General features: G+C 42.6%; 1 protein-coding gene across 1 annotated transcript; it reads right to left on the reverse strand.

Annotated features, from left to right (window-relative positions):
* Positions 1-966: 966 nt before the first annotated feature.
* ADI1 (acireductone dioxygenase 1) lies at positions 967-16,685 on the reverse strand. Its single transcript, XM_075598285.1, has 4 exons — positions 16,495-16,685; positions 6,008-6,127; positions 4,162-4,341; positions 967-2,583 (listed from the first exon to the last, which is right to left on the reverse strand). Exons 1-4 carry the CDS (start codon positions 16,612-16,614, stop codon positions 2,464-2,466), a joined length of 540 nt encoding a protein of 179 aa, XP_075454400.1. The 5' UTR covers positions 16,615-16,685; the 3' UTR covers positions 967-2,463.
* Between the last annotated feature and the right edge of the window lie 77 nt (positions 16,686-16,762).

A 16,762-nucleotide genomic window follows, 5' to 3' on the forward strand; every position in this document is an offset into this window, starting at 1 on the left:
AAACCTGTAATCAACATCTGGAGTGCGCACTCCTTCGCTGATATCATGCTCTCCTCGTCAGCTGTGCCGCCCGCCTCCCCCACCTAGTCCAGCTTCTGCTTAAAACAACATTTGGCTGCTTTGCTTTCTTTTGAAATTGAGTTTGGATTTATTTCTGTGTGGGAGCACTTGTTAATCAAGTGTTTATTTGTTTTGCCCACAGGCAGGGCTACAGATTAAGATAAGTGCGGCCTAAGGCTCAGTTATAGTGCCGGGTGCAGCGTCAAAGCAAGTAGATGTCATCCGCCTAGTGGGTGCTACCGCGACAAAAAATTGCTGAAATCAATAGATTGGTATTTACCGCGATGGCCACACCACGTGACTGCAATAAGCCAATCACAGACTCTACCTGACGTCACCACCCCTTGCAGCCAGCGACAATCGCAAAAACTCAATTACAGCTTTGGCGACGGGTGATGTCACCGGTCACGTCACCATCACTGTAGCCTGCACTATAAGCTCAGCCTTACATGTACAAACTCATTTTCGGCACAGTGTTTTCACAAAAGGTAGCAGATAAAGGAAATTAAATTCCCATGCGCTCTTATGTCAGTTTTACAAATTAACTTTACTGACTAAAAATCATTTCTGGTTTTTGCTTGTTGGTTTTTTTTTGTAATTATTACAATAGTATTGATGTAAAGCCCCTATAAGTCTCTTAATTTACACAGCCATGTTTCATTTGTAATCTTTTTCTTATTCTTTCACCCCCCATTGTACTGCCCTGCTGAATATTGTGAATCATATCCAGATATGTGGCAGCTAACAGCTCATTCTAGTCAATGGACAAACATTGCACACAGTCCCCTTTCTGGTGCTGGAAATAAAGATATTAGATTTTCGGGGGATGGGGGGTTGCGTTAAAACTAAAATGTTTAGTAGTACAAACTTTCATTAAATATGCTTATGTATGAATGCTTCACACAGTATTTGATTAATAATTTATTGATTGACACATTGCATCATGTTGAATAATTTAACAAAAAAAGTAACAATTGATACAATTTTTATTTAGTGTTGGTAAATAACATTAGTTTATAATAGCCGTACCGTGAAAGCAATACATTTTGTTAATCTCTGTAATGAAACATTGGTGCAGTGTCATGACATTTTGGTTCATGCATACCAACCGAATTGTACGCCAAGTTGAATTTTGCAGACTATTTTGATGCTACCGTTTATTTCTGTTACTCTTGAAAATATTTGTGAATACTAGACAAATATGGCAATTGAAATCATTTAAAAAAATTGCTAGGTTAACAAACTTAAGATGTCAAATGTGCAAGTCTACCATTAAAAATTTAATTTTGTTGTATTATTAGTCTATATGAAAAAGTAGTTCCAAGCTGTAAGAGTAGTTGCTTTGCCTATCTTCACACATCAGCTGTGTATAATATTTGTACATGGCAGGAGGCTAATAATTGAAGAAGTAGTGTGATGAGCAGTATCAGGCTAATGACTGATTATAATTACCCAGCACAGTGCAGCAAGCGATACACAGAACCTTCCTCAACTCTGGCAGTGAAGTCCTCATTCGGCTTTTCTTTTTCTCTACATTATGATGCTGGATGTATTTATAAAAATATATAACACTACTTGCTGATACACTGATGTTTAAATATACTGTAGTATAGTGTTCAGCTCAAACGAATAGTAAGTCACTGTGCTTCAGAAAAGCACACACCTGCTCTAATCAACCCAAATATTTTTTCCAAAAGCAAATCAGGCATATTTAGCAACATTCCCTACAACCAGGAGATGATTAAAAAAAGAGGCACTTCAATTCTTTGTTTAAATAATGTTGCACAGTTTGCAATCAAAATATCAGCACATTTATATTTGCATCAAACAATGTGAAAACGTGCCTGAATATTGGATGGTACTTCATGATACAGTACAAATCACAATAGCTTTTGGCAAAAATACATCAAGGGTGAAACCTTTTTTTTGGCTTTGATTACTTTTACGCAGGAGGCCGATCTTTTCTTGAGCCTTTATATGGGAGATGTGGCAGTAGACAAGGGGGTATATTTCAGCTTGTGATACTTTGTCCGTACTGTGATGTAAGGGCTTTTTCTAATTCAAGACTAAACTATTCCAGCACCCAACCTCAAGTTTATGAAAGCAAGTTTTTCTTACAATGTTCAGACTATGCCCGTTCATACACCAATTATTTTACCCCTTTAATTACTAGAAAAGCCACCATTTGTTTTGCAATGCATTGCTGACCTCCAGCCATTACGGTGCAAGTGTGTACAGCCAACACCAGGTAAGTATCAACTAGTCCTGTACTAGGTTCCCCTCAAGAAGCCGACCATGAACCTACAGTATCTGACATTTAAGTAGTGCAAGTAGTTCAGCGATTTGCCATGACAGAGAAGAGTAGCGTCTGGCAGCCTTAACATTCAGCACTGAACAATGTTTTTAAGCTGTCTGTGCCAAGAACTGAACATATTTTTCGCGAGCCTCGTGTTTGTCAGCAGGGCGGTTGTACGGTGTCCAGATGGGTTTCCCCACAAACAGCCTCATTGCTTTCACGTAGTCCTGCGAGAAGAAAAATAAATATAGCAGTTAGCAGAGCAGCAATAGGTAGCCATGCCTGCTGTGCAATTACACATGAACAGAAGGGAGCACCAGAGCCACGTTGCAGGTTATTTGCAAAGGTCTTCTGGCTGCAAAATAATTGCACAGGGTTTATCCGAGGAAACAACACCAATTGCTTGCAGTGGGATTCCTTTTCTTTTAGAAATATCATCGTGTTTCTTACACTCCTGTTTAAAACAAAAAATGGGTAGGAGGAGACTTTTATAAAACAAAATCAAACGGGGATAACTATTAAAAAGAAAAAAGGGAGAGATGCGCCCATTTTTTATTTTTTTTTAATTTTCATCCCCATTTGATTTTGGTTTACTATTATCAAGATCTATAGATAGACACATTCAATATAGCTGCCAACGCAGTTTAACCCTTTAATGTTAAACAATAAATAATTACAAACACTGGACATACATTTGTAGGGATAAAACAAACCGCCACTGCTGCAAGATGTGTGTCAGCTGGGAAGCGAACTGAGGAAGAGATATTGGTGCATATATGCAAGTTGCATTCATTTATTGCACAACTGACCCGCTGAACAATGAAAGAGAACATAAAATCAAGCATGAAGTGTGAAAATGACTTGGTCCACCTATTCTGGCCAATGTCCCCTATTACATGATGTTGGCTGCATTCCCCAATCCAGGTTACCTGGTTCCTATCGCAAGTATATTTTACATTCCTTTATTTATCCCAAAGGCCTCGGCATGAAGAAGATTACCCTGGGCCCCAACAATTATTTTAGAAAATTACTCCAATTAAACTTAACTGTGCCTCCTATCTGTCTAACTGGAGATGTGGCCCCGAAAACTAGTCCAGGTCATATTTGGCCAATTGTCTGCGAAGAAACAGCATTATCTTTAATATAACCTACTACTACATATTCAAGCAGTTAAACTAAGGCCAGGGCCATGGTTACAAATACAGCTCTGACGCTCATGCTCTCCTGCTCAAGCAGGAGCTTTTTTGTATCCTTGCAGGACAGTCAACGAGCACGCTTGTGAGGCAGGTGGGAGCCGGGGCTAGTGTGTCACGGCGCCGACGTCACAGACTGCCATTGTCTTTTGGCGGTCACGTGACCAGCCCTCCGCGTCAAAAATTAAATTGGCTGCCGGCTGCAATTCCACACGCCTCCTCAAGCGTCTACCAAAGCCCCACACATGCCGGATGAAGGAGATAATTTTCCTGTCTCAGCGCGGCTTAGCGCTGTATTTTTAACCATGGCCCCGGCCTAAGAATAAATGAAAATATTAAACAATTGAATAATCACAATAACCCACTTGAAAGTGCAATTAATAGTCTATGATGAGCACTTTTGGATACAAAGGACACATGCTTCCTGGGCCCTTTAATTTTGTATCTTTACCTGGCCATAAACAAGTGTACGTGTGTGTGTCATATATAGACTTGTATGCCAAGCACCTGATTACAATACAATTAACTGTACGTGATAATCAAGTTGATGCCATCAGTAAAAATACTCAAAACAACTTTAAGAGCATAAATAAAAAAGGCCCGTATACTTACATTTTCGTCCAGTGTGAAGCGGTGATAGATGCCGGCGGGTAGAGTTATCATGTCTCCTTTCTCCATGGAAATTCGGATCCATTTGTCCTCCTTGTCTCGTACATCAAAGTAACCACTTCCATCAAGGATATAGCGAATTTCATCATCTAGGTGTAAGTGTTCTTCATAAAATATTTTGAGCTAAGGAAAAAAAGTGTCAGTTTAAGAAAAATACATTAATTATTTGACTCAATTAGAAACTTGTTGCTTCTTAGATCATGTAAAACTAGTAAAAAAAAAAAAGAAGAAAAAAAAACTTTTTTTTTTTTAGCGGGTGTTGTGCGGTACTGGACATGGCCGACATTGAGAGACAGATACATAGAGTATCATAAGAGGTATATGTTTACACACTATTATATTAATGTAGCCAGGTCTCTCTGGGCTACTTTTCTTTGCCTTAAGTTCCACTGTAAGTCCCCATAGGTTGTGTGCAGGATTCCTAAAGGGGAATCCATCCTAATGTTCAGTGTGTGAAGTTACATTGTTCAGCAGGTATGAACAATAAAGTTATAGTGGCCTCTCACTAAAGTAAGGGGGGGCATATGACAAGAATAGGCTGCTTACTAGCCACTCCCCAGGGAAAGGAGGGTGAGCAGTCTCCACAGTGAAGGAGAAGAGTGAGGAGCATAGTAAGAGAGCTCCAGAGAGATCTTGAGCTAACAGACTGATCGTAGCCAACTACTACCCAGCATAAAAACAACAAAAAAGGTAGCGCTAACCAAAAGAAATGACAATAATAGCATGATGTGTAGTACCCTATGTAGAGACAGTTAATCACACATAGGGGGCTGCCTAATGATACAAAAAACTGACCCCCTGGTCAGAGCTAGAGCATGGAAAAAGATATGTATCTGGAGGCGCCTAGGATGACAATAAATGCAAAAAGGATATGTGAAAACCAAGCCTGTTGGCAGATGGAACGTAGCTCCTCACGATGTGCTTAAAAAAAGGGAGAAAGCACAACACATAGCATAATACTGTTGGTGTCTTAAGTGTTGTTTGTCTCATCACCAACAGTATTATGCTATGTGTTGTGCTTTCTCCCTTTTTTTAAGCACATCGTGAGGAGCTACGTTCCATCTGCCAACAGGCTTGGTTTTCACATATCCTTTTTGCATTTATTGTCATCCTAGGCGCCTCAAGATACATATCTTTTTCCAACTACTACCCAGCGCCACCGGGGGGTAGGAGCGCCCATGAAGGTATCATCATAAGTGCACCAACATTCACGTGGGTAGCACTGTCTCACACTTGTGAGTGGGAAAGACCTTTGGGGGTCTGGACACTGAGACTCCTGCACACAAGTACTCTGGGGCTATTCCGCGGGTTGGTATATATATTTCTATTGGTGTTCCCGTTATGATCATTGTTTAATATCGCCCAGTAAATACCGTTCCCCTTACTCAGTGTGTGTGTGTGTGTGTGTGTGTGTGTGTGTGTGTGTATTACTGGGCCTGTTGTCTTGGGAGGGGCTATCCTACTATGTGACACGGCATGCAAGTTCTCATTTCATGCACATTTTCCAGTCCCCTGGACACACGGCATAAAACTCCGCTCTAAATTACAATTCCAAGATACATATGAAAACATGGATTTTAAAAATACTTCTACTAAATTATTTTAAGGCAATTACAGTATAACAAGGACCTATTAAACATGTCACTGTTGTCAGGTCCATTTAGAGGTATGTGGGAAGGGATATTTTCCTAAAATATAGATTTACTTTATTGTTAGTACATCTGCATGTTACTCATGCTTTGACATTACTAATCTTCAGCCTCTTGAGAAGGCAAGTATGGCAATTTACCTTCTCCTCATAATTTGGCAGTGTGTCCTTATGTATGGTGATTATATCCATCCAAGAATAACTTCTTTCTTTGCGAATCTTGGCCAGTTCTGGATCAGTCTCATAATTATCAGGATTCAACTGTAGGGGGAAAAAAAAAAACACATTATAGATATACTGTACATACATATACCCGCAAATACACAAATAAGGTTTCTAAACAAATTGGCACTCATGGCCACCAATGAGAAGCACTGCAAGATTTACTGTAAAAGACGCATCCATAGAGCTATATTTAAGCTTTCTATAAGGCAGGGGTGCGCGGCAGTTACAGAGGTCCCGCGCTTCCCCGAAGGCATTTAAATGAAATGCCGAAGGACCGCGCAAGGTATCTGTAAATTTCCTTACCATGGCTTCCAGCGACGCGTCTACATAGCAACCCGGCATCAAATGACGTCATGAGGTCATTTGACATTGCGTTGCCATGGCAACGTGACGTCACATGACCCCGCGACGTCACTTGATGCCGGAGGCGATCAGGGGGAGAGCAGACTGAAAAGTTTGCACACCCTTGGTATAAGAGACTCTTTATGTAATACTACAGCTGCATTGTCATTACTTTGTTTTTCAATAGAAATACTCTCTAGACCAGGGGTGCTCAACTCCAGTCCTCAAGCCCCCAACAGTCAAAGACTGAGCCTTTGATTGAGCCACCTGTGCTGAAGCAGGGACTGAAAACCTCACCTGTTGGGGGGACCGGAGGACTGGAGTTTAGCACCACTGCTCTAGAAGGAACTTCAATAGAACTATAATTAGCAGAGTCATTTCCATTCGCTTTCATGATAAAAACAATGGATCTCTATTAGATCGCCTGAGAGATGCATCATGTGTTATTAATGTATATGTGCCATACATATATTAGAAAGCACATTTTATATATATATATATATATATATATATATATATATATATATATATATATATATATATATATATATATATATATATATATATATATATATATATATATATATATATATATATATATATATATATATATATATATATATAATAACATTCCGGACACGCAAGAAAAGAGCTGGCACCAGAGAGAGGATTGGCAAATATATTTGCCGTTAAATGGAGCGTAAATTACTGAACTCAACCCGTCTCTGCCTCCAGCAACGTCCACGTTCTCCAACCAAACGCACAAGGAAAACTGACAGCGCCAACAGTGAAAACCAGTGCAACATACAGAGAGCTAAAGAGGATATGGCATGTCTTACATAGATACATAGATTTTAATGAATCCATTTGATACCAGGTGGACCTGCAACATTTCAAGACAACGCAGTGCTGGGCATTCTGGCAGGGAACGATTCAATGGGCTGGACGTTGTCTCATAGCAGAAGACTGCTTAGTAAACATGGGCCTTAATCGTTTCGTGACATGGCCAGGAGTTATTGGGAGACGGCAACTGAATACAGAGAGCGGTGCAACAAAGATTCGCTACATGACCGAGACAACACCTGAACCAACTAAAAAGATAACTGAAATAATGTTTTCCCCCATTGATAATTCCAGAGCGGTTGTTGAGCATACTGCACTAGTTTAGCACAAAGGAATCTGATACAAAGGTTTTATAGTCTGATGGAAAAATGGGATGTGTGTGTCACCCATATACTGTATATACTATATATCTGCCTCCTCCCTTGAAGACCATTTTCCAACAATACCAATAATTCTTCAAAAAGCCCTAAAACGTGACTTGTTTTCTGGCACATTAGAATCTGGAGAGGAATGTTCTGCAATTATAAATTACATGTTTGCTGAAACTGAACAATTTAACAAGAATTACAAGTATCATATTAATATTTTACTGTTTTACTGTTGTGTCTCTTGCCCGCAGGCAATAAGCCATTATTCTCAACATGAGAGGGGCATTCATATCAGTGTTAAGTGAAAGGAGAACACGGCTTTTTTTTTTTTTTTTTTTTTTTTAAACTGGAAAAAAGGAAAAAAAAAAAAAAAGTGAAAAGCATGAAAGATCTCCGTCAAAATCCTATTGGGGTTGATGTCCCAATCCGCCTTGGAGACACATTTTATTTGTACATTTTATTTGAACAAATTGCAGAAGGAACGTCATCGGTAAATTATGCTGGTGCCAAGATGCCAGGTAACTGGGAACTTCAACTAATGAGGCATCAAAAAGGAAAGTCATTTATTACATTAGGTTTTCACAGTCAATTTACTTTCCCTCCTGCAGCAAAAGCAAGAAGGTTGTTATAAATGAAGTAGATTTTCCAAAATCGGATTTGTATTTCTCTCATGAAAGCAGATGTCCTAATTTATATGATCGAAATATATTCGCCTTCATTATGATGCAGTTCTATCAATGCTGAGTGAATATGCAAGACTGATCTTTGGCCCTTCTGACTCATGGGGGGGGGGTGTCAGCAATGTGATTGTGTCACACTCACAGAAAGGTGCCCTAATGTTCATACCGCCAGTTGTGTCAGAACCATTTAATATGCTAGATATATAGACCTGGCTTTTACACCTCTCAAATAAATAGTATTTTAAAGTCTATTATGGATTACACATGTAAGATTTAGAAGCTTTCATTGATCCACAAAACACATTTGCACTGCATTGTTCCTTGCACTCTCAACACAAGTCACATGCTAACTCTTTCTTGCACACTTCAACACCCTTCTAATGTGGTGTTTGCCACACAGCTACGTACCTTTCTTATGCCTATTTCTCTACTAATGGTTTTCTCCAGCATTTGTGACCTTGTGGCCTCCTCCTCACACAGCCTTCTCTGAATTGCTCCAGCTAATCCGGACACACATTTTTTCCCTACAAGGAAGGGACCAAGACACTCATGATAGCCATCTCCCATAGCCATCTCCCCCTCCCTCCTCTCTGAAAGGGTTAAACTATTACTAAAGCATTATAAGTCTTAAATAAATTGCTAGCTCACGCAGGTGTTACAAAAATTCTGGCCAAAATGCCAGTAATGTACAAAAATTCTGAGAAAAGGTTATTTTGACCCTTTCTCTTCCATGTTGTTTTTCTGGTACTTTGACCAGTGGCGCAAGATATGCTGATCCACATTTTTGTTGAAGGGACATTTACATTATATTCTAGCCAAAATCAATTTTAACTTCCTATGTTGTGTAACGGGAACGCCTCCTGCTCTGTGCATAAAACTGTCTCTCACGCTATAATAAATCGAAGTAAGGAAACGGAACAACTTGTCTGTGTCTAACCAGTGCTGTCAGAATCTCCCCCGGTAGAGTGGCATAAAAGGTGTTGCCGGTCCTACCAGAAACAGGAACCTTTCACTCTCTCTCACTCCTCAGGTGCATGACTCCAATACTGTATTGTATTGTATGTCTTTATTTATATAGCGCCATTAATGTACATAGCGCTTCACAGTAGTAATACACGGGGTAGTCAAATAAATAACAGATAATATAAATAACAGGTCATGGGAATAAGTGCTTCAGACATAAAAGTAACATTCAGGAAGAGGAGTCCCTGCTCCGAGGAGCTTACAATCTAATTACTGTACTATGCTTTGTATGACTTTTTAAAAAGCCATAACACACACACACACACTAAGTTATGGTAGGGTGAAAAAGGCAACAAGAAACCTCCACCGTATTGCATATAGCAAATAAAGAGATTACTTGTGAGCACATTTACTGCAACCCTGCCTTTCACCATTATCCCCAGCATACAGTGCTTCCACTGCAGCAAGGACTCTGGGAAATGACATGCAAATGAGTACACAATGTGTCACCTTGTGCTGGGTGATAATGGTGAAAGGCAGGGTTGTAGACCTGTCTAAGACTTGCAAATGAGCATACAGTAATATTTCCATTTGCTCTATGCTTTACTGTGGAGGGTTTGTCACTTTTTTTACCCACCATAACTTAACTAAGTGTGGTGAAACCAATAGTTAAAACGGCTTCTCGGCCTTTTAGCTAAGATCAGAGTTCACTTCTCGGCTTGTGGCTAAGACCAAGACCAAGTGCAATACTAATCCTACCTGGGGCTTAAGTAGGATGGTCAATTAATAATAATAATAGCATGTTCTTGTATAGCGCTGCTGATTGTACGCAGCGCTTTACAGAGACATTTTGCAGACACAGGTCCCTGCCCCGTAGAGCTTACAATCTATGTTTTTGGTGCCTGAGGTACAGGGAGATAAAGTGACTTGCCCAAGGTCACAAGGAGCCGACACCAGGAATTGAACCAGGCTCCCCTGCAGCAATCTCGGTGTCAGTCAGTGTCTTTACTCACTGATCCACTCCTTCTCCACTCAATTACACGCACTTGGTCTTAAAGTCAGTCGAGAGGTGGGATAAGCCCCAGGTCCACATCTCTCCTACGCCTTCTGGCTAAGGAGGGATGCTATTCTTACAACCGGCCCTTTTGGGCTGGGGTGCTCCGGCACAACCCACGGGCTAGTCACCATCCCTCGAAAGAGAGAAAACGAAATGACGTGAACTCCTTTGCGGTCCGGTTGGCCAGAGGGAGGAAGAGCCGGATGTCCTGAATCCTAATGGAGGAAGGCATCAATGTACCCGAGGACCTAGGCCTTCGGGCTGAAATCAAATCCTCGGGGAAACGAACGGAGGACCGGTCCGACTTCGGAAGGACGGTCCAAGGGCTTGCACCCTTGCCACTGAAGTGGCTTGGGTACTGAACGGGAGGGTACTGACCCCCCCCCCCCCCCCTCAAAAAAAAAAAAAGCCTGTCTGTGGGTGGGTTTACTGGCTATGCATCTTAACCCAGGCTGTGCTCAAAGCTGTGAAATGCAGCAAGCTTAAGCCTATAGCGGACCATGTTAAATGGTTTTGAAGCAAAGGGATATGATGGTGATGTGATGTGTATATACATACATACATACATACATACATACATACATACATACATACATACATACATACATACATACCATATCAAAGTACAAAAGGCAGCAACAATGGGTGAAATTTAACCATAGATCTCACTATAAAAAGTCAGTGGAGATCCCGCTGTATTAGGAGCTTGACAAAGGGCCACATGGTCCAACAGATCAGCAATTTTTACTGTATTGTGTTTTGATGGATTAAACAAACTTTATCTTTAAACTGTGAAGGAGTGCTGTAGAGTTTTTTCGGTTTATATACTACCTTGGGGCTGAGTTGGTGATTCTGGCCCTTCCACTTGCACCAGGCTAAGCTAAGTATTGCTACAAATCTATTTCTATTTTTGAGTGCCAAAGTCAATGTTTTTTGTATATAATGTACTGTATATAACCATTTGTGCTACCTAGTCATCTCACACATTGTTGAAAAAAAACACTTCCCAACAGTACATTTCAGGAATAGCGTTAGATTGTCTGATGTCTACAGATATTTTTCTGAAATTAATTCTGCTCGTATCACCTGCATTATAATCGCACACACAAAAAGGTCATTAATAAATGAAAAGAGGAGTTTGCAAGCCTATTCTTAGGACCACTTGTGTGAGGAACAACCAATACATATGTAAAAACAAAAATCGTGTGCGGGAGTATGCAGGTAAAGCAAGGAAAAGTGCCCCAGGGGGAGCACTAGAATTCTCACTCAGCCCAGCAATAAGGGGATGTATGTGCTAGCAGGGGTTATATAATGGTAGTAAGCAAAAGGGAGAAAGAAAACCCTGTAAATGCTGCACACTTAAAAGAGAAAATACAAGGAATGATAAGATCATAAAAATTAACTTTTAATATGTAATGTAAATAAAATAGGTATACTTATCAATTGAATATATACAACAAGCGTGTGTGTTGATACTATGCCATATATATTTATAGAAGGACAGGACATGCCAAAACTTGGTAGTTTAAATTAAGTCCCAAAGATTGTGGAAAAAAGTGGCTAAATGACACAATGAATATGGCAGTGGTTTGAACACATCATTAAAAAGTAGCAAAAAGCTTTTATAAAAGAATCCCAGTCTCGGGATGGTGGATAGCAGAGAGTCTGTAAAATACGGTAGAAAAAGATGTGTGATGTAAAATACGGTAGAAAAAGATGTGTGATGTAAAATACGGTAGAAAAAGATGTGTGATGTAAAATACGGTAGAAAAAGATGTGTGATGTAAAATACGGTAGGCAACAGACCTTATTGCTAAATACAACTGCAAGAATTATTTCCTTTGAGATACAATGGGTTAATCCTTAAATATCTTGTAGGGCAAGTAAGTGACCCGCCAGTATACCGTTATGCTACCGAGGGCTACACCTGACAGATCTGCTTATCCCTACTTTAGGGACCCTCCAGCTTTCTCTGTTTCATTTGTGCCAACATGTATCAAGATCAGTGGGTCAGTCCCAGCACCTCTCAACATTCTGTCTACCTGATCCGCTACCACCACAACCTTTCTTGTTCTCCAAGTGCCTCGAGTCCCTTCTGTGCTGGAACTATTCCCCTGGCTGCTAGAGGAACTAGTCTCCCCCAGCCTTGCCATTCCTGCCCTGACACTCCCAATATCTTCACTCAATCTGGCAAATCTATTGGGATGAGTCAGCTCAGAAGTGGCCTACCTCTTCCCCTTCTCATTCATAGCTCCACCCTCTGCACCACTAGTCCCAGCCTGGGCCTGCTCAGTGAGCACTAAACTCCTTTCAGGATTGTCAAGGTCCCTCAAAATTGCAGGTTTCCTCTTCAGATCCGCAATCTGAGCCTCCAAAGAGACCACCTGCTCACCTTCTCACAGCAGTATGCTCCCTGGAACAGCTGCTCCAAGTGCACTTACATATGGCAAGATGTGCATTGAGTGGCATTTTCAATCCTGCTCATTGTTGCACTATGGAGTATAAAGTGCTAACATTTTACTGTAGTTCTATATACCTTGTTTCACACCTTCCTTGTTCCAACTCCTGGTTCTAACTCCACACTTACTACAAACAGCACTTGAAATCAAACACTAATTTAGTCACACAGATCAGGACATGCCTATGATAAAGAAACACTGAATTATGGGAGATGGACATGGGAAAGAAGGGCCAGGTAGTAAAGAGACAAAAATTGTATAACTCAGAAGCAAAGAGAACCCCTTCTTGTACTGTACAATTAAGTTTCCATTCCAAGTCTCAGTGAGACTGCCTCAGACCTGTTATGCAGTGTGTGCATGTGTGTGTAATTACATTTAGTTTCCAGGGTCCAATAGGTCTGAGTTTACCCTCCAAGCTAAAAATTGCAGGTGTGTGTATAGGGGGTCAGTCGGCACGCTGTGTGTGTGTGCAGTCTATGTATGTGAGTGTGTGGCAGTGTGTGTGTGTGTGCGCGCGCATGTGCGTGAGGGGTCAGTGTGTGTGCGAGGGGCAGTGTGTGTGCGTAGGGGGGTGGGGGTCAGTGTCTGTGTGTATTTAAGGGAGCTGTGGGTGTATGTGCGCGCAGGTGCGTGTGGGGGGGTGTCAATGTGGGTGTGGGTGTGTCTGTGTGTGTATATGTATAAGTATAAGGGGGGCCAATGTGTGTGTATAAGGGGGGAAGTCAGTGTGTGTGTAGGGGTGGGCCAGTGAGTGTGTCAGTGGGGAGCAGTCGGTGTAACAGATCCAGTGACAGTCGCCAACAGGAGGGGGGAGAGGGGTAGGCGTAACGCCCCCAACCCCAAACAAAACACTGGCTGGCTCCTAAGGATTTTACCTTTTTGTCCACCCCTGTGTATGTGCCTCAGAGTAAATATGTATCAGTATGTATGGGTATCAGTGTATGCAGTATGTGATGTGTACATATAATGTACAGGTATCCTTAGCGCACACACACTTGTTAGGGAACGTGGAGGATCTGAGTTCCAGTATGCTGTGAAAAACTGCTACCCTGTGGCATTTTCCTACCAGTGAGAGCATTTCACAAACTAAGCTGTGAGAAAATGCCACCAGTGAGAAGGTCATAACGGGCCCGGCATCTCACAGGCAGCAATATCTTAACTGGCCAAGATGTGCAGAAATGTTACCTGTGAGAATGTCATACCCCAAACAGAATCTTTTGGCCTCGATTTTCTGCCTAGTCCACTGAAGTAAAAATGTCACAGATAGTGATGTCCAACAAGCACACTGTGAGAATGTCATACCGGGTCCAGCATCTCCTGCCCCTTAATTTCCTGTCTTTTCCAGGGTAGCAAAAAAGGTCACAGTAATGGTGTATAACAGATGAAAGCGGTGGTGAGAAAGAAAGAGGTGGTGAGAAAGAAAGAGGTGGTGAGAAAGAGGTGAGCAGACACTTCCATGGTCTTTCCCACACTGTTTTGTTTTACACATTCCCTTTCACCATTGTATCCGGCTACCTTTTTTAGTTACATTTGTTACCCTATTCCTATAATTGCTGTCCTCTGCCCCACTAACCTCCCCACTGCTTCCATGCTGGTCATCCCCACATTGCTGTACCCCAACTCTGGTCCCTGTGCTTCTAAATTCATCACTTGAATCTGCATAATCTCCGGCAATAACTGCTTCTAGCGAACTCTCTCAGAATACGAGGTGTGATAACGATCATTTCCCAGCTCTCTGTTTTTATTACCCATGAACCAAGTGAATCTCACCTCTAAACAGGGCCAGATGAAATGAGCATTCTGGCTGGGCACTTGCCTGGGGGCCAATCGAAAAGGAACCGCCAGGCACCTGGCGCACTCCAGCACCGTCTATAAATGTCCAAGTACTGTACAGCCTCATCAATGTCGAGGGAAATTTAAAGATGGCGCAGCAGGCGCGCAGAACTCTGAGCAGCAGCAAGGGAGATTGGCGAGGGCGCTAGGCCACGCGTACATTGACAGAGCGGCGGCGCAGGACCTGTCCCGCGCCACCGCTCCGTCAATGTCCCTTGCTGCTGCCACTCCGAGTGCCGCCAAGCCATCTTTAAATGTTCCTCGACAATGGCGATGGTGCGCAGGACTTGGACAGTTAAAGATGGTGCTGGGGTCGAGCGCGTGCAGCGGAACGCCGGTTTTAGAATGTTGCTGCACTTTCCTTTTTGCCGCCCTGGCCTCCTCCTCTTGCAGCATCCGGACATCATGTGGCGGCGCGTTTCCATGACAACGGGACGTTGCGGCCTCACGGTGTCATGGCAACGCATCGCAAGGTGGCGTTGAGATGCTGCAGGAGTTGGGGCGTCTAATATTTAATCTGCCATGGGGCGCAATAATGTCTCGGTCCAGCCCTGCCCACAAACAAACTATTCCACAAAGGACCCACAACCTCTCATTCTCAGGTCTCATCACAACACCTCTCGCACAATGAAAACTAGTACAGGTAGTCCTCGTTATCCAACGTTTCACTTTACAACGAATGGCATATCCATCGCTTTACAATGCAAGGACTATTTTTCGACGCCGGAATGCGCTATCCAACGCTCACCGATTAACATGGGACTCATTTTACAACGGTCCTTCTGTAAAGGAGAAATGAGTGCCTGGATGACGACTCTGCATTTAAAACAACTGAGGCGCTTTAGTGTCTTTTTTTAAAGACACAATACAAGTGAATATAAGCATTTAAAGCGTGAAGCTCCCATCGCCTCCTTTCCCCGAAAAAGCTACGCAGAGACTTTAGAACTTTTAACTCTGAACCTTATCACAAGACACTGTACACCCCGCAGCTCAAGACACCGTACACCCCGCAGCTCGATACACCGTGCACCCCGCAGCTCGATACACCGTGCACCCCTCGGCTCAATACACCGTGCACCCCTCGGCTCAATACACCGTGCACCCCACAGCTCAATACACCGTGCACCCCACAGCTCAATACACCGTGCACCCCACAGCTCAATACACCGTGCACCCCACAGCTCAATACACCGTGCACCCCACAGCTCAATACATCGTACACCCCACAGCTCAATAAATTGTACACCCCACAGCTCAATACATTGTACACCCCGCAGCTCAATACACTGTACACCCCACAGCTCAATACACTGTACACCCCACAGCTCAATACATTGTACACCCCACAGCTCAATACATTGTACACCCCGCAGCTCAATACATTGTACACCCCGCAGCTCAATACATTGTACACCCCGCAGCTCAATACATTGTACACCCCGCAGCTCAATACATTGTACACCCCACAGCTCAATATATTGTACACCCCCCAACTCAATACATTGGAACTTTCCTTACAGTTTTGACCTTTTTTTCCCCTTTTTAACAGCTTTATCAAGACTGTGATTGTTCCTGCATTTCCATTCAATCTTTGCTAGCGCTACAACTCATATAATATCTATGTATATTTGCATTACAAATTGGTGTGGCAATTGATAACACTGTTATAATATGGATGCTTTTTAGATAGTCATTTAGAGATCTATTATACACCCCCTACGCCCAAGCCGGATGTATACAGTGTCTGCTTCCTCCAGCCTCTTATTGAGTGGTAGGAGGGGAATGGTGGTGCTGATAGCTGGTGCTGATAGCTTCTCCTGAGCATGCTCAGCCCCAGCCAGCCAGGAATAACACTCACTTTCCAGGAGCACACCCCCAGCTCTCTCAGCTGCTGCGCGGGCACGCGCTGCTCGGGCTGCGCGCGGTGCGGCGTCTTCTGGTCCTCCTCAGACTGGTCCATGTACCAGGCCTGCACCATGCTGATTCCGAACGCACTAAGTCAGTTAGGGCACCTGAATAAGGGGAGGAGCCTCGTTCGAGGCCGTCCCCTTTTGCGTAACAGACACGCCTACAATCCAAACTGTCCGTCTTTACACAGAACGCCCGGTAGAAGACACGCCCCCTGC

The sequence above is a fragment of the Ascaphus truei genome, chromosome 4 (assembly GCF_040206685.1).
Source record: "Ascaphus truei isolate aAscTru1 chromosome 4, aAscTru1.hap1, whole genome shotgun sequence".
Taxonomy (NCBI): domain Eukaryota; kingdom Metazoa; phylum Chordata; class Amphibia; order Anura; family Ascaphidae; genus Ascaphus; species Ascaphus truei.

Bases quoted from the DNA above. Each gene is read 5' to 3' on its own strand.
- ADI1 (XM_075598285.1), bottom strand. From the start codon at position 16,614: ATGGTGCAGGCCTGGTACATGGACCAGTCTGAGGAGGACCAGAAGACG. The intron at 6,128-16,494 runs GTGAGTGTTATT...TTCCCCCTACAG, and splicing joins TGGGGGTGTGCTCCTGGAAA to TTGAATCCTGATAATTATGA. The intron at 2,584-4,161 runs GTAAGTATACGG...TTCTTCTCGCAG, and splicing joins GCTTCACACTGGACGAAAAT to GACTACGTGAAAGCAATGAG.